Below are 18,977 nucleotides of genomic sequence, written 5' to 3' on the forward strand. Positions count from 1 at the left end.
GTGGGACTTATGAATACATATCTATTATTTCCCAAGCTGCATCAATATACCACATACATGTCAAGGGCTCAACCCTATATATGGAGTCCTTAATCAGATGCTTTACACATATTACAGTATGATATTCACAAGGTTAACTGTGCTAATCCCCCTCACAGTTTGAGTTTATATAATAAGCTGATACTCCATTCCAAAATACTTTTTCAAGACATTAACATGATCAAAAATAGGACTTATCTGAAATATGTATTTAGGTTGCCCCCATCATTCCTCCAAACTCCTCGACGCGTTTCCCCGTTGTTTAGTGGTTCATCAGGAGAAGATCATCCTGCAGAGAGCTACATTGTGCCACTCTATCCCCTTCCTTATGTGTTCACCATGTGAAATCTGATTGAATCCACTTCCACAATCCAGAGACAGAGCCCCATTCACAATCATTATACTCCTCTGTCTCCTCTCTCTACTACACATGCTCTAATGGTGATTCAGACACTAGAGGTTCCCAATGTCTACTGCGCATGCCTGAAAGTCCCGTTTGTAGCCAATTTATATCCTTAATCTCTTATCTCCACTGTGCATGTGTTAGTCGCGATTCAGACACTAGAGGTCTCTGTTCCCAAGAACCCACGAGGGGGAAATTGGGATAGGCTACTCCTACAGAAGGAGTGCCAATGGATATACAGATTGAACACCCTCACTCCGGTGGGACTCAATGAACAGCAGAATTTCTGCTGTTTTATTTGATTCTAAAACCCATGGTTTATCAACCTGCTTAATGGCCTGATTATTAAATTATATTTATCTAATATCAAAAATTAAATCATCCAATATATATATGACAGATATGATATTTCCCCTAGGAAAAATAACTGAGGGTATAACCTAATCCCCGGTAAGGGGTATAGGATAACCTATGTATTGAAGGACAACTTGCCACGTAGATTATTCATTAGGGGAAGCATTTTCATTGTTAAATGACCCTATAGACAACCACAATGTGTATGGATCACATAAGCAAAATGAAACATAACATGCTTTATATGTGAAGCTTTAGGAGCGATTTGACACACACATCCTTAATGCCTGGACTCTGAAAGAGCTGCATTACCTGTCATGTATGGGTTAAATCATGGCAGTACGAACGCAGCTGCAGAACACTTCCTGACAGGGAGATGACGTCAGCATCAGATTAGATGGGAGGTGATGACTTCAGGGCTCCAGAGGGAAGGGATGTCATGTGCAGTGGGAACAGAGACCTCTAGTGTCTGAATCGAGACTAACACATGCACAGTGGAGATAAGAGATTAAGGATATAAATTGGCTACAAACGGGACTTTCAGGCATGCGCAGTAGACATTGGGAACCTCTAGTGTCTGAATCACCATTAGAGCATGTGTAGTAGAGAGAGGAGACAGAGAGGAGTATAATGATTGTGAATGGGGCTCTGTCTCTGGATTGTGGAAGTGGATTCAATCAGATTTCACGTGGTGAACACATATAAGGAAGGGGATAGAGTGGCACAATGTAGCTCTCTGCAGGATGATCTTCTCCTGATGAACCACTAAACAACGGGGAAACGCGTCGAGGAGTTTGGAGGAATGATGGGGGCAACCTAAATACATATTTCAGATAAGTCCTATTTTTGATCATGTTAATGTCTTGAAAAAGTATTTTGGAATGGAGTATCAGCTTATTATATAAACTCAAACTGTGAGGGGGATTAGCACAGTTAAGCTTGTGAATATCATACTGTAATATGTGTAAAGCATCTGATTAAGGACTCCATATATAGGGTTGAGCCCTTGACATGTATGTGGTATATTGATGCAGCTTGGGAAATAATAGATATGTATTCATAAGTCCCACCTACAATAACCTTCTCCTGCTGTTTTTAAGATTAGTGACCTATTATGTATAGGCTGTTTTTGTTCAAGTTCACACCTATATATTATATATCAAGTAGTGAAAGATTATCGTCTTCAGTAAGAAGGTGTGAAAATAGGAAAAATTAATCATGATGAATGTATATTTCTGCCTGCACTAGGTCACTTTTTATGGGCACTATGTATGTTATATTTGTCAAATATGACTATTAAAGATTATCTTTCATAATAAATAGATAAAAGGGCTTTTTGTGTTAGTTGGTAAAAGATATTCCCTTTATATATGGAATCAAGACTTTGTGATCTTATTTAGATTACCAGGTCCCAAAATTTATTTGATGCAAATAGTGGTAGTATTGGGCATGACTTGAAAATTTCTACACTTCACAATTACCTAAAAGTATATTCTCCAAGCTATGTATAGTTTCTATGGAGGAGGTAAGTCTTCAATGTGGAAGTCTGCACAAAACCATGATATAATGCACTTGCTTAAATTTGAGCAGCTGTTGTAATTAATGAGAACCTGTCACAATGAAAATGCAGCCGGATCTACAAGCAGCATGTTATAGAGCAGGGACAGCTGAGTAGTTTAATACTTAGTTTTGTGAGAAAAGATTCAATATAACTTTTGTATTAATCTAAACCTCGTCTCTTTCTGGGATTTTTTTGACCAGTGGGCAGTCCTATCAGTGACTGACAGCTCTCTACATGCACACTTATATATAGAAAGCTGCCAGTCACTGAAAGGACCACCCGCTGGACCCAAAATCCCAGAAAGAGCCGAGGATTAAATCACATGTTATACTGAATATTTTCTCACAAAACTATACATCGATCTCCTCAGCTTCTCCTGCTCTATGACATGGTGCCTGCAGGTTGGACTGGATTCTCATGGTAACAGGTTCCCTTTAAAAAGTAAAATTACATCAGCAAAACATCCCTCCAAGTGGCAATGGGGGTGTGAGAAAATGGGTGTTGTGAACTCGCCTTCTATCTGATGTATGGTACATCAACACTCGGTCAATAAGCAGATTCAAGATCAAGTCCCACAGTCTGCGACTTCTGTTTCTGAGGAGTTTTGAGGTGTATTGTTGTAGTAGCAGCCTGCAGACAAAAATGGCGATGTTCCTGTAGGAAAATAGCGTTTATTGAAATGTTTTAAATGTCTGATGTATGTGCAGTATCTGTCTTGCAGGGGCTAAAAGTTACCTTTGGCTGTGATAAGCATGACTCGGTCAGTGATGGTGCTGTGTCGCTGTGACCTGCTAATGTCAGTGACTGGGTTTGTGGTGCGACCCTCAAGTCACAATGAAACAAAATAATTTAGATTTTTGTAGAACTTGTGGATCGCAACACGGCCTCATTTACTAACATTACACTGTGATGTAGCTTGATCGAGGGCAGAGTCGCCATGTATCCCCAGTATATAAAAGCCCTATTGTCGACTAAATCCCTTTCACTCTGGTTAGAGAACTTCTAAAACACTAACCATTCCTAAAATACACTAGATAAATTACATCATTGGCTATTTTACACTGATAAAAGTTTAGACGTCGTTATAAATATAAATTTGTGCCGATTTGGGTGAGCAGTGTAAGTTGTACAATAGGAACAAGGCAAAAAGCTGAAAATTTCATCCAGTCTTCGGTGGTGAAAATTGTTCTGTGTAGGGTCTTGTCGTTCCATTGTAGGGTTGGTTACAAACTTTCAGCGACAGGATATTTCATCGCTCCAGTCTACACAGTCCTGAACATTATCATGACAGCGGGTTTTTGGGATACAGTCACAATCCGTAAAGAAGACTGTATTACATCTCCAGCCTGGACATGGAGGACAGCGAGCAGCTGGAAGATAATATATATAGTTATAATCTAACAAAAGTCTCCTATGAACATTTCTATCAGTGTATTATTGAATTTGGGCTTTATCTTTCAGGCCACAGGATGTGTAATATTTAAGTGCCGCTGCCCACAGCCTGTCCCTAAGGCCGGGTTCACATCCGTGTGCCATGGTCATGGCACAGACTGGCCACAGGTCTGACCTGAACTTGATGGCCGGATATGTCTATGAGGCTGTTGAGTTTGGGTCAGGAGACCCCAGGCCGCTCTGTGAATCAAGGACTGTAACACAGCAGTGTGACTGCCGCCCTACATACGTGGTCAAAATTGTTGGTACCCCTCGTTTAATGAAAGATACACCCACAATGGTCACAGAAATAACTTGAATCTGACAAAAGTAATAAATTAAAATTCTATGAAAATGAAAGTCAGACATTGCTTTTCTGCTTCCACAGAATTTTTAAAAAATTTAAACTCATGAATTAGTCCTGGACAGAAATGATTGTACCCCTGAAAATAATGTGACAAAAGGGACATGTTAAATCAAGTTGTGTCCACTATTTAGCATCACAGGTGTCGACAATCTTGTAATCAGTCAATGGGCCTGTATATAGGGCTACAGATACTCACTGTGCTCTTTGGTGACATGGTGTGTACCACACTCAACATGGACCAGAGGAAGCAAAGGAGAGAGTTGTCTCAAGAGATTAGAAAGAAAATTATAGACAAGCATGTTAAAGGTAAAGGTTATAAGACCATCTCCAAGCAGCTTGATGTTCCTGTGACTACAGGTGCACATATTATTCAGAAATTTAAGATCCATCGGACTGTAGCCAACCTCCCTGGACATGGCCCTGGGAGGAAAATTGATGACAAATCAAAGAGACGGATAATACAAATGGTAACAAAAGAGCCCAAAATAACTTCTAAAGAGATTAAAGGTGAACTTCAAGCTCAAGGAACATCAGTGTCAGATCGCACCATCCATCGTTGTTTGATCCAAAGTGGACTTCATGGGAGACGACCAAGGAGAACACCATTGTTGAAAAAAATCATAAAAATGTCATACTGGAATTTGCCAAACTACATGTTGACAAGCCACAAAGCTTCTGGGAGAATATCTGATGGACAGATGAGACAAAAATGGAAGTTTTTCGCAAAGCACATAAGCTCTATCTTCACAGACGGAACAATTAAGCATATCAAGAAAAGAACACTGTCCCTACTGTGAAACATGGTGGAGGCTCTGTTATGTTCTGGGGCTGCTTTGCTGCATCTGGCACAGGGTGTCTTGAATCTGTGCAGGGTACAATGAAATCTCAAGACTATCAAGAGATTCTAGAGAGAAATGTGCTGCCCAGTGTCAGAAAGCTTGGTCTCAGTCTCAGGTCATGGGTCTTGCAACAGGATAATGACCCAAAACACACAGCTAAAAACACCCAAGAATGGCTAAGAGGAAAACATTGGACTATTCTGAAGTGGCCTTCTATGAGCCCGGACCTAAGCATCTTTGGAAAGAGCTGAAACATGCCGTCTGGAAAAGACAACCTTCAAACACGAGACAACTGGAGCAGTTTGCTCATGAGGAGTGGGCCAAAATACCTGTCGAGAGGTGCAGAAGTCTCATTGACAGATACAGGAATCGTGTGATTGCCTCAAAAGGTTGTTCAACAAAATATTAAGAAGAGTACCATCATTCTGTCCAGGCCGAATTCATGAGTTTAATTTTTTCTAAAAATCTGTGGAAGCAGAAAAGCAATGTCTGACTTTCATTTGTTCATTTCCATAGATTTTTAATTTATTATTACTTTTGTCAGATTCAAGTTATTTCTGTGAACATTGTGGGTTTTTTTTTCATTAAACGAGGGGTACCAACAATTTTGACCACGTGTGTATATATCCACAGAGACGTTACTAAAGCTCAAAGTATAAGGTGTGCAAGTTCAGATCGACTTTTCTGAAGATACACAAATTATTTCAACTGTAGAATTTAAAACCATACTTTATTTGGTAACAAATTTTTATTTTATGGATTTCTTAAGAGTATCTGTCATTTTTCCTTAAATGTTTAAAGGAATTGTCCTCTACTGAGCAACCCCCTTAACAGCTAAACTGTACATCATAAAATAAAAAACATACTTACCTCCGGGACCGGCACCTCTTCTGCGATGCCTGTGCTGTCTCTCCCAGCCTTGACATAATGTCGTGATCGCAGCAGCTGATGATCTGCAAACTTTCAATATTCCGTCAAAGTGGAAGTCTGCTCCAACAAAATGGTGAAAGCTGCAGCCGATCAGTGGTCACTGGTTGGCTGCAGTGGTCATGAGACATATCAATATCATGCCACCGCTGGGAGGTGTGTTTTTTTTATTTATTTTTTATGTGATGCATAGTTTAGTTGTAATCAGTTAGGGATAATCAGTTTTCTATTCACATGGAATTAACCAGCAATGATCCGCAAAAAACACGTCCTATATAGGTCCGATTTGTGTATCAAAAGGTTCCTTTTCATTTCAATGTTTGAGAAAAAATACAAACAACACGCAGCTGCCATAAGATGTTTGTGCTGTCTGTTTTTCACTGATTGCCAGGGGAAGCTTGGGAAAATAGCCATCTTTTTTTTTTTTTTTTTTTTGAGAAAAACTCACCATATACTGTAAAAATGGACCCATGGATCAAGGTTGCATGAAAAACAGACCAATTTTTATTTTTTTTTTGTAGTTCACAGAAATGACTGATGTGTGGACTTAGCCTCCACGAGAGAACTCCTAGCTCCCAACTTATGTAACTTTGTGACAATTCTTCATTAGTAGGTGACCTGGGACAAATACCTCTCTTATTTGTACAATGCCTTGTAAATGTTTTCTATTTCTGAACTCTACATGAAAACTGATACCAGACATTTGCTCCTTACACTTTGGAGTATTTTGGCGTTGAGTGGTACCTGTTTCGTCTGAGCAGTCTCCGCAGTCATTATTGTTGTCACAAAGCTTGTCAATGTATGTCCATGATTTCTTATTAGCACACTGGAATACCAACCCTTCTGGAAGACTGTTTGGTGCATTTCCTAAAAAGGTAAAAGAAAGAAGAAAAAAAATCAGAATCAAAAAGTTACAGATGCAGGTGCATTAATAAGTAATGACTGTTAGTACTTTTATGAGGCAGAAGCACAATACATACTGCCCTTCATACGGCTCTGTTCTCATTTGGGTCTTGGCATGCAGCCAGATATCTTGCTGTCATATCTGAAAGCAGTATGTGAACAGAGTCTAAGATGTACACATGAGCTATTTGATTTGTGCTGCCCTGGTCGCTCCATGTCAGGTTTATTCACACTTCTGCATCCGGCATCATGGCCGCATTTGGCGCTTAATAAACCATGCAACGTTATGACTTCTCTGGGATTTGTAGCAGAAGTGAAGACTGGCCGCCACGGAGGAGCAGTGTGGACATCGGACCGGGCAGATTGAATCAAATGACTCATCTCTAGTATGCCTATGGTATGGGTATGAGGGATAGGCAGAGCAGGCCACCGTCTGCAGCGTCATTGATGTAGGGAGAGCAGTTAATGGATTTAGGCCATGGCCCCACTATCAGTATTCGGTCAGTATTTTTTCTCAGGAGTGGGAGCCAAAACCAGGAGTGGGTGATAAATGCAGAATTGGTGACTTGTTTCTATTATACCTTTTCTCTGATTGTTCCTCACCTGGTTTTGTCTCCCACTCCTGAGAAAATAAACTGACCAAATACTGACAGTGGGGCCGTGGCCTTCAAAAACACTCTTTTTACGTTTATTTGTGTAATCAACTGAATGTGTTTTTGTGGCTGATAATGTGTGACCCATATGTGATATGTGGCACATGACCGTTATGACATTACTTGGTGAATCAGCTGTGCGCTGAATGTGGATGTTCATCCAACAACGGTAATACAGATTTTTGGGGTCTGAGGGTAATAGGATTCACCATGAAACCTGTCCCCTGTACCTCAAAGAGCTTTTCTTGTCGCTGGGTGAATTCTTTAAGGCACTGTATATCTAGCGCCTAACATTTCCTACATATGTCACACTAACCACAGTATTTTGCAGATTCATCCTCCCCATTTGCGCAGTCCACCTTCCCGTCACACACCGCGGAGGCTACAATGCATGTGGTTCTGTCATCACACAGAAAGCCAGTTTGGCCTGACAGCGTTCTACACTCCCGTGTAATGTAATCTGCTGGGAGAGAAGTGAAGACACAACTATGAATATGCGCCTTTTGGAGAGTTGTGTTTTTTTGCCTATGTCATTAGCTGTTTTGCACCATTTGAAACCTCTGACGCATTCCTTTTTTTTTTATCAATGTTCACATGGTTAGTCAATTTAAAGGGGTTGTCTGGGAGTTTAGCATTGATGGCCTATCCTTAGGCTAGGTCATTAATGTCTGATCGGTGGGGGATGCGACATCCAGCACCCCTGCCAATCATCTGTACCCACGGTCGGCAGCGGCCAGAACTGCTCGGTTGCGGAGCTGCACAACTCCATCAACTGTATAGAGGCCATGGCCGGATCCTGCACATCCACCCATAATCAAATCAATGTGCAGCACCCGGCCGCAACCACTATTCCATCATCAGCTCCGTCCGACACCGGAAACAGCTGATCAGCGGGGTGCCGGGTTCACCCCCATCGATCAGACATTGATGACCTATGTTAAGGATAGTTTATCATTGTTAAAGTCCCAGACAACACTTTAAGATGTTTTCACTTAAATCATCATTTATGACTTTTTAAAAAATGTACAAATGTACTCTATTACCACCAACGTAATTTTTGCACAGTTGAAGACTAATGTGCAACATTTTAAAGGATTGTCCAACATATTACTCTAAAAAAAGCAAAAAACAAGCAAAAAAGCCAAAAGAAATAATCTTTGAATTGACTCAAAATACACCAAACATTGGCAGTCACTTTGATGAATTTGCATAAAATCTGCGAGTGCGAAAAGAAAGACAAGACAGAAAAGTAACTTTAAATAAAAGCACGAATGATGAATCGGGGCCTAAGAGAAAGATTACACGGATTTGTATCCAGCCACGTGTTACTACAGATCCAGTAACAAGATCAGATTTCCTATAACAGATTTTCTGCTCTGACATGTCTTCTTTGAGAAGACTCACCCCTAGAAGAACGCTTGAGGCTTCATCAGGTTGAACTGCGCTTTACTAGGATATGTAAATTAAATTCTTAGTAATCCCAGGAGCAATAATAAACAATCATATAAGGTACTTCTGACCCACGAATAGAGGCCTCCTGAGGAATAAGGCAAGACGTGGAATGGGCCTTAGAAATTTGTGTTCTCTATGGACACCAGTAACCCAGATTATAATAGGTGCCAAGATGTAATCAATTGTAGCCCAGAGTGGTACTTTTTAACTCATAACATAGTATTAATTATGACTGATATTTGGCACTTAGTTGTCAGAAAACTATTTATTTTTACTTTGATTTTTTGGTATTCCATAGATGACTCCTAATGTGATGAATGCTGAGATCGCTCCCAGAGTGAGGAGCACGACACCAGTAATACAGAAGCATCTTCTTCTAAAGCAGCAGCCACAATCTGTAAAGATAAGGAGATCATACTAAGGAGAGACGAATGAAGAAAAAAGATCCCTCATATGGAAGCGCTAAGTTGGCAGCACGGTGGCTTAGTGTTTAGCAGTGCAGCCTTGCAGCGCTGGGGTCCTGGGTTCAAATCCCACCAAGGACAACATCTGCAAGGAGTTTGTATGTTCTCCCTGTGTTTGTGTGGGTTTCCTCTGGGTTCTCCGGTTTCCTCCCACACTACAAAGCCATACTCCTAGGGAAATTAGATTGTGAGTCCCGATGGGGACAGTGATGATGTCTATAAAACAATGTAGAACACAATGGCGCCATATAAGCAAGAAAAATAAATAGTAATCAACTGGCTTGGACAACCACTTTTCCTTTTCCTACATTATGGACAGCCCTCTTGTAAGATCTAAGAACAAATAGTTGTGACACAGAAGGGGGCTGGCTTACTTATGAAATAAGCAGTCAGCCGGCCTCTTTATATACAGCTCTGATAGCGCATCAATACAGGATGATGTCTCCTACAGACTAGAAGTGTTGCTTTTTGTTGAGATATGGCCATACACAGAACAGCTTTTTATTAAGGTTTGTGTGGATTTGAAGCTTTCAGTTAAAGGGGGTCTCTCAACCCCAATACAAAACTTATAGAGGACCTATGATCTGCTCAAAAGTGGCCAGTTTTTGCTCTTACTTTATTCCTGCTGCTCCCCGTGTTTAAGTATTTTGTTCTTTTTTTAAGTCTGACATACGGATTCCAGAGATATTGGTCTTTGCACACAAGGTAGTGATGCAGAGCAACCGAAAAACATGTCCTCTTAGTAGCAACCCTTAAAAAATAGTCCTAATTAAAAAGGTCTGTATCTTTGGAACCATATGATAGCTCTAAAATAAGAAGGGGGGATACTCGGGAGTAGCAGGAATAAAGTAAAAGCAAAAACTAGCAATTTTTGACTTGGTGACAAGGATTCTTAAAACTTAGTGCATAGTCATGCAGGAGACTTAGCCCCTGTACAAATCATACCTTTATTCTATAAATCTGTAGCGCAAAAAATGCTGTTTTTACTAATTATGTTGCTCAGTGCACAGTGTAATGTAGCGACCACATCACAGAAGAGAGATCTGTGTGCAACGTGCTCCGGGAACTTTGACAGTAAATGAGCACAGGTACCCTCCATCACCAGAGGGCTTTCCAAATTCAGAGGGCAGAACAGTGCACAGGGGTGTACTGAGCACCCTAATCAGCTTATGGGAATAAAGGGCATTTTTGCACAACAGTGAGACATATTTATACAGTAAATGTATGATTTTTATAGGGGCTAAGTCCCCCATATAAGTACACTGCTCAAAAAAATAAAGGGAACACTCAAATAACACATCCTACATCTGAATGAATGAATGAAATATTCTCATTGAATACTTTGTTCTGTACAAAGTTGAATGTGCTGACAACAAAATCACACAGAAATCATCAATGGAAATCAAATTTATTAACCAATAGAGGCCTGGATTTGGAGTCACCCCCAAAATTAAAGTGGAAAAACACACTACAGGCTGATCCAACTTTGATGTAATGTCCTTACATGTAATGTCTCCCCTTGTGAGACCATATGCTGGTGCGGTTGGCCCTGGGTTCCTCCTAATGCAGCACAATGCCAGACCTCATGTGGCTGGAGTGTGTCAGCAGTTCCTGGAAGATGAAGGCATTGAAGCTATGGACTGGCCCGCCCGTTCCCCAGACCTGAATCCGATTGAGCACATCTGGGACATCATGTCTTGCTCCATCCAACAACGTCACGTTGCACCACAGACTGTCCAGGAGTTGGCGGATGCTTTAGTCCAGATCTGGGAGGAGATCCCACAGGAGACCATCCATAACCTCATCAGGAGCATGCCCAGGCATTGTAGGGAGGTCATACAGGCACGTGGAGGCCACACACAATACTGAGCCTCATTTTGATTTGTTTTAAGGACATTACATCAAAGTTGGATCAGCCTGTAGTGTGTTTTTCCACTTTAATTTTGGGGGTGACTCCAAATCCAGGCCTCCATTGGTTAATAAATGTGATTTCCATTGGTGATTTTTGTGTGATTTTGTTGTCAGCACATTCAACTTTGTACAGAACATAGTATTCAATGAGAATATTTCATTCATTCTGATCTAGGATGTGTTATTTGAGTGTTCCCTTTATTTTTTTGAGCAGTGAATGTTCCCATAGCAAATTGTGTTTTGGGGGTGACAGACTTCCTTTAATCTGTCATTCACTCAATAATTTGACTTTTCCAAACATCATCTGCTGTGAACATTGCTAAGATGATTTTGAACTTTTACCTTTCTCTTGCTGAAATGACACAGATCTTCTTGAATCCCATTCAGTTGAAACTGAGAATGTGTCATAATCCTGTAGAGATTGTAACAGAAAGTACAATTAAAGGGCTAGAGGTCCCCATACACATCAGATGAAAATGGTCTGATGAATAAGTATCTCAGACGAATGTGTAAGTACATTTCACACTGCATCCATCAAATTGAATTTTTTTGGCCAATAATGCAGCCAGACGACATTGGACGGCACAAAATCCAACATGCCCAACCATCGGTCAACAATTTCATCACTCATTTTACAGAAACAGCCAACAATTCTTCCATTATGGTCAAAACCGACCATTTCGGCCGAATATCACCTTATGTGTATGGGCACCATTAGACTTCTATTACTAGGAGCTATTCCATTAAAGGGGACAATAACATTTATGGCCTATCCCACAGCAGTCACGAGCCGTACCTCTACCCGTTGCTAAGCAGTGATGCCAATAGTACAGCACGTGGCCACTGATTTGCTGCATTGGTCACAAGCTGGCCAAGTATGGGTGGCCACCTTTCCATTCCCAGCATTATGTATCTCAGCAGACAAGAATAATAGTATCACATGCTATATATTCATAATAATAAGATAAGTAATGAATTTACAAAGTGACAGAATCTTCTATTGTCCACATTACAACTCCATTAATCCATCCATGGAGGAGAAATCTGACCTGGTGGTGCGGAGACACTCGATTCGATGCCATTACATTGCTGGGTAAAAAATGTCAAAGTCCACTAGTTGAATTACTGAAAATAAGGGTAAAAAACATATAATTAACATCTACAATTTATAAACATTGTTCACTTTCACTATCTTAACCCGATCACTTTACTTAACCACAATGGAAAGATAAACAGTATATTGTATTTTTACCAATGCCATATCTGACTTAGAGATTATTTCCATTGTGCGAGCTCTGGGGAAATACTTGTGGTCAGGTTGGCTAATGTGAAATTCACATTGAGTGCCCTGTAGCGTCATTGTCACTTGGCCTTCAGGTAGGAGTATTTACAATCAAGCACGGTATAACGGCGGATATGTTTGCAAATAGTAAATCATTCCATTCTGTTTGGCAAATATTACAGGGACACTCCAGTTAAAACAGTTTCCCATTATAAATTATTATTATTATTTATTTATATAGCACCATTGATTCCATAGTGCTGTACATTAGAAGGGTTACATACCAAATACAGATATCACTTACAGTAGATGACTAACAATGATAGACTGGTAGAGAGGGAAGAGGACCCTGCCCTTGCGGGCTTACAGGAATGGAGAAGAAGACAGTAGGTTGTAATGTATTTCCTGTGCCCAAGTTCAGCAGAGAAATCACCATCAAATCTGCAGAACTGTGACTGTGCAGCGTGGGGGCTGTTAGCAAGGCTCAAAACACACACCGATTAGTCACTAGTCACTGGACGGCAAACCGGGTTCCCAATATGGTGCCTTTCATTTCACATGAGTGTAAACGTACAGGCCCCTATTAGTATTCTATTCCCCTATGCACCCAAAAAGTGTGTAGAATGGACATGAGAGGCTACATAAAGGTCATATAATTCTCTTTCTTATTTAAAAATCAGAGTCACTATGTGTGAGAAGTGCAATGTGTGCACCAATGTGTGATGAGAATGTTGAGGTTGGAACTCATTTATTAAGGATTAAATTGGAGAACTTTATATTAGCATATACCCACCAAACGTATCATGTATCAAGGCATCAAGGCACTGCAAGAACAGGCAGCAATAACATACAAAGCTATCAAATAAAAGTTTCAGCAAACAAGACGTGTGTCTATCCGACAAATTTATGGAGTTACTTCAGGGATGTCAAACTCAAACACACAGAGAGCCAGAATGAAAAACTTGGACAAAGTCGCAGGCCAACCAGTATACAGTATAATGGGCCCCACACAGTCTTCCATACAGTATAATGGACCCCACAAAGTCCTCCATACAGAATAATGGACCCCACATAGTCCTCCATACAGAATAATGGGCCCCACATAGTCCTCCATACAGTATAATGGACCCCACAAAGTCCTCCATACAGAATAATGGACCCCACATAGTCCTCCATACAGAATAATCGGCCCCACATAGTCCTCCATACAGTATAATGGACCCCACATAGTCTTCCATACAGAATAATGGGCCCCACATAGTCCTCTATACAGAATAATGGGCCCCACATAGTCCTCTATACAGAATAATGGGCCCCACATAGTCCTCCATACAGAATAATGGGCACCACATAGTCCTCCATACAGAATAATGGGCCCCACATAATCCTCCATACAGAATAATGGACCCCACATAGTCCTCCATACAGAATAATGACCCCACATTGTCCTCCATACAGAATAATGGGCCCCACATAGTCCTCCATACAGAATAATGACCCCACATTGTCCTCCATACAGAATAATGGGCCCCACATAGTCCTCTATACCAGAGGTCCCCAACCGCCGGTCCGCGGACCAGGACCGGGCCGTTGGGGTTTTTCAGCCGGTCCGCGGCGCCGCTGACAGTTGTAGAGGATCAGCTGGGAGAAAGCGAGCATGTGATCAGTAGCCTATAAGAAAAGAGGAGGAGGGACTGGCAGTGAATAGATAATTAGCCATGCAGCCCTACTCTCAGAATGTGCTCAGGCAGGAGCAGGGACAAGCAGGTCATGTGTGTCCAGCGCTCCTTCCCCTCCTGCTAGCTGCGAGTTGGAGGGGGAGGGGCTCTGGATGCTAATGGGCAGCTAGATATGACGTCAGGTGTCCCACCCTTATGACTCCTGTAGCTGTGTTCTGGTGTCGTGCGGCCCAGCAGCAGATTTTCTGGTTAAAGTGAAAAAAGCAAATAACAGTGAAAATTCATAGCAGCAGTGGCTGTGTCCAGTAGCAGCAGTAGTGGTCATCATCATCAGATGGGACCTAGATGGGACCGTCTTGTTGCAGGAAAACAAGCCCAGTGCTCCCACTGATCCAGGGAAACAAGCCTGGTGCTCCCACTCATTCTGAACCTATGGTAAGTTGAATCACATTCTCATTATAAATGTCATAATTATATGATAAGTATGCACTAAGCTCCACCCCTCCATAACCCCACCCACATATGACCAAAGCCCCGCCCCCACCCCCACCGGGCCATTGAAAACTGGTTTTGCTTAAAGCCGGTCCCTGGTGCAAAAAAGTTTGCCAACCACTGCTCTATACAGAATAATGGGCCCCACATAGTCCTCTATACAGAATAATGGGCCCCACATAGTCCTCCATACAGAATGATGGGCACCACATAGTCCTCCATTCAGAATAATGGGCCCCACATAGTCCTCCATACAGAATAATGGGCCCCACATAGTCCTCTATACAGAATAATGGGCCCCACATAGTCCTCTATACAGAATAATGGGCCCCACATAGTCCTCTATACAGAATAATGGGCCCCACATAGTCCTCCATACAGAATAATGGGCCCCACATAGTCCTCCATACAGAATAATGGGCACCACATAGTCCTCCATACAGTATAATGGACCCCAAATAGTCCTCCATACAATATAATGAGCCCCACGTAGGGGTGGTAGTTCTGGTGTCAAGGGCCAAATAAAACCACCCTGCGGGCCAGATTTGGCCCACGGGCCAGAGTTTGCCACATGTGAGTTATTTGAATTTGGGAGTTACACATAGATGTTGTTTCAGATATGTCACCAGGCCTATTGGAAAGTGAAGTTGATGAGACACTAACACAGTTCCCAAACAACAAAGCATCTGGTATTGATGTATCCCTGTAGAGCTGCTCAAACCAGTCCCAAGGGCCGCACTGACAGCACTATGCCAGAAGATCTGGAGGACCTGCACTTGGCAAAATATCAATTTTCCACTACCAAAGAAAGGCAACACCAGGGACTGTGCGAAAAAAAAGAGCAGTCTCCCTGACGCCCTGTGCCAGCAAGGTACTTCTAACAACCCTGCTGGTAGAGCATGAAAAGGTCTTTGAAAAGCTGGTCTTGAAGTTGAAAGGAAACAGCGAGGAGATGGGACTTTAGCTAAAAATCAAGATGACCAAAAGACCAAACCACCACCAATGATGAAGTCCATATAAAGATCAACAATGCAGAAATAGAAGTGGTTGATAGCTTCCTTTTTCTTGGGTTCCTCATAAATCATTATGTCGGTGTGACAGCAGAGATCAAGCATCACACAGACCAAATATAGAAGTGCATAGACGTGCAAGGACATCTGAATCACCATCAAACAAACACTGATCACTGCAATTGTGTTCCCAATTGCAACATACGACTGTGACACGTGGACGGTAACCAAAGCAGACAGAAGAAAAATTGATGCCTTTAATTTGTGGTGCTAGGTAAGACTTCTTCGAATCCCATGGATTGCTAGGATCACCAACAAAGATGTTTTGATCATATAAGCCCAGAGGTATCCCTGGAAGGCAAGATCACCAAGAAGTAACTGACCGAATTTGGAGATATGATAAAGGCAGATTCACTCTAAAGGGAGATGCTAATCGGAAAGGTCAGTGGTAAAAGGAAATGGGTGAGACCAAAAGCCATTGGCTAAATACCATCAAGACTAACATGGGAATGAACATCAAGCAATTGAAATAAGCCATGCAAAATATAGAAGTTCGTGGAGATGGCCAAAATATGACTGACTATTCAAAAGCACTCAAGTGTGTGGCTTACACTGCTGGGCATGGTGCTGGTGGGACACAGACACATAAGAATGGCGCAGAACGCAAATGTCTCTCCAGCTGGGGCACAATCTTTATGGTTACGTTCATTTGGACACAGATGCCTGGCGGTTTTACAACAGTTTATTCACAGCAGTATCTCGGGACACAGTGATGGCTGCTGCTCAGTTCTAGCCGGCAAGGGTTTATTCACCCTGTATTCGGCTGTAATAAGCACCATTATAGTGAGCGGGGTCCACTTGGTCCTGTTTGCATTCATTATGTAACAGATCTGCCACCCACATAAATTCCTTTTCTCAGAATCTAAAAGCTCTGGTGTGAACAAAGCCTTACAGTGCATGGGGAGAATGCTGTCAATCAGCAATATGTGGGAGTTGGGTACTTGGGTCAGAGCCTGCGTCTCATAGCTTAGACATCACACTGCAATGACAGCAGCATAAATGTAAATCCTAAATCTGCAGAAATTCTCCAGAATCCATAAAAAAAGAAAGTATAGTCAAGTAGATAGGGAAGACTCTGGTTGGTTCGTTGATGTAGTGATTAATTCTTCCTCCCACCTTCATAGGGTGAAGCAAGACACTAAGGTGGCTGTCCTCCCGTCCAGCCTTACCCTTATGGATTACAAACTTCACATACCTGTTGCCCTAAGTGGAAGCATGGCTCCTGTCCTGCTGTCTTACCTTTGACTCCTGTCCTGCTGTCTTACCTTTGGCTTCTGTCCTGCTGTCTTACCTTTGGTTCCTGTCCTGCTGTCTTACCTTTGGCTCTTGTCCTGCTGTCTTACCTTTGGCTCCTGTCCTGCTGTCTTACCTTTGGCTCTTGTCCTGCTGTCTTACCTTTGGTTCCTGTCCTGCTGTCTTACCTTTGGCTCCTGTCCTGCTGTCTTACCTTTGGTTCCTGTCCTGCTGTCTTACCTTTGGCTCTTGTCCTGCTGCCTTACCTTTGGCTCCTGTCCTGCTGTCTTACCTTTGGTTCCTGTCCTGCTGCCTTACCTTTGGCTCCTGTCCTGCTGTCTTACCTTTGGCTCCTGTCCTGCTGTCTTACCTTTGATTCCTGTCCTGCTGTCTTACCTTTGGTTCCTGTTCTGCTGTCTTACCTTTGGCTCTTGTCCTGCTGTCTTACCTTTGGCTCCTGTCCTGCTGTCTTATCTATGGCTGCTGTCTTAATATCTTTCCTCAGGTATCAAATTATAAACATATTGGCTCATTGGTTAAACATAGCACAGATAGGTAGATCACATTTCTCCTTTTCAGTCTTGGAAATTGTGGATTATGACATAGTGTTGAGCCAGAAATGATTGCCTATTTATTGAAATTGCCATATTGAGAGTTACCTGATACCTGATTCTACTGGATGGAATTTAGAGCGTCGGATAACTATTTGGCCTTTTTTGGGGAGAACGGATTGTGCTCTTTGGGCCTCATCTGGGAACTCTTTTTGATATTACCGTTCCTTTCTCTCCTCCTGCTCCTCCCTATCTCCTGCTCCTCCCCTCTTCTCTTCATGCTTCTTCTTCAGCTGATCTTCTTTTTTCTTTCTTTATTTTGATGTCTAGTTTGCTACAATCGACTTAAGCAATTCTTGCTATGTTTTTCCATATCCTGCCCTTTAATGCTCAAACGATGTTTTTATTCTGTATAACCCTCAGGATATGAGCAATCAGTTAAGTGTTTTGATTGATATTTCCATGTTTCAGTATATGTTTCTCTGTATGTGTCTTGGCACGGTTAGTGTCTTATGATTGTATGTTTTTGTTCATCTCTCCATATATCCAAATAATAAAGATAAAGTTCAAAAAAATTTCCATATTGGAGGACATTTGCTATAGATTATTTTACTATTTTGTAGGTGTGGCGTCAGATGTGCACACCTCCTTGGACGAAACCTGGGCGACTCAGGTTCCCCAACAGAAAGCCATAAACAAGTTAAACTATCATAGGGTCTTCCATTATGAGGACTGTTATCTTGAATGATGCAAAAATAAACCATGAGCACCGTACACGGCTTATCCACATGTACCCGCAGTGGTCCTAGGTCTCCCACTTGCTACTCAGGGACAGTACTCAGGGCATCCGGTTGGGCAGTCTCCCTACACATCAAACCCAAATACATTTACCTCTACGATCAGACTCATGTACACAGGAAATTGTAATAAAACTAATGTTTTAACTCAAGTGCAATATGGATTACATATAATATGCACCATTATGATGCACAAATAAAATAATAATCAAAAGCTACTGATTGATGATCCGGCCCTACTCATGGCATTAATGTAGTTCAAGCGATCACTGACACTTTTTCAAGCGTCTTACAATTTATTGCTTTTTTAACTAAACAGACTTTCATAGGTTTGTTTTATGGGAATGAAAAAGATTGATTGTCTTACTCAGACAGTACTGGCACCAGGGATTGCGTCCGGACTGGTGCGATTACTGTAAGCACACCTCCGCATTGTGATCACTCAGTGACTAACGCAAAAAAATCTATCAATATGACAACCTGTCTGGCAAGATTTTAATCTCTAGATAATGTTTCTGTAATACCTCAATGCAGTCCACGATAACAATGGACTTGGGGTTTCGTTACTA

General features: G+C 41.7%; 1 protein-coding gene across 2 annotated transcripts in view; it reads right to left on the reverse strand.

Moving 5' to 3' along the window:
• Nucleotides 1-3,008: 3,008 nt before the first annotated feature.
• Nucleotides 3,009-18,977, reverse strand: part of LOC141168040 (low-density lipoprotein receptor class A domain-containing protein 1-like) — a 31,750-nt gene continuing 15,781 nt past the window's right edge. The window contains exons 2-7 of one of the 2 annotated variants that reach the window (XM_073655037.1): nucleotides 12,354-12,429; nucleotides 11,647-11,716; nucleotides 9,205-9,324; nucleotides 7,794-7,937; nucleotides 6,666-6,788; nucleotides 3,009-3,727 (exon numbers count right to left, since the gene is read on the reverse strand). In XM_073655037.1, the coding sequence (XP_073511138.1) occupies nucleotides 3,591-3,727; nucleotides 6,666-6,788; nucleotides 7,794-7,937; nucleotides 9,205-9,324; nucleotides 11,647-11,716; nucleotides 12,354-12,386 (627 nt within the window). In that variant the 5' untranslated portion in view covers nucleotides 12,387-12,429 and the 3' untranslated portion in view covers nucleotides 3,009-3,590. Of the gene's footprint in view, nucleotides 3,728-6,665; nucleotides 6,789-7,793; nucleotides 7,941-9,204; nucleotides 9,325-11,646; nucleotides 11,717-12,353; nucleotides 12,430-18,977 lie in introns of both variants that reach the window. The other variant, XM_073655036.1, reaches the window with a different exon arrangement.

The sequence above is a fragment of the Phyllobates terribilis genome, unplaced genomic scaffold (genome assembly GCF_046119375.1).
Source record: "Phyllobates terribilis strain yellow unplaced genomic scaffold, ASM4611937v1 Scaffold_1__5_contigs__length_1240528914, whole genome shotgun sequence".
NCBI classification, from domain to species: domain Eukaryota; kingdom Metazoa; phylum Chordata; class Amphibia; order Anura; family Dendrobatidae; genus Phyllobates; species Phyllobates terribilis.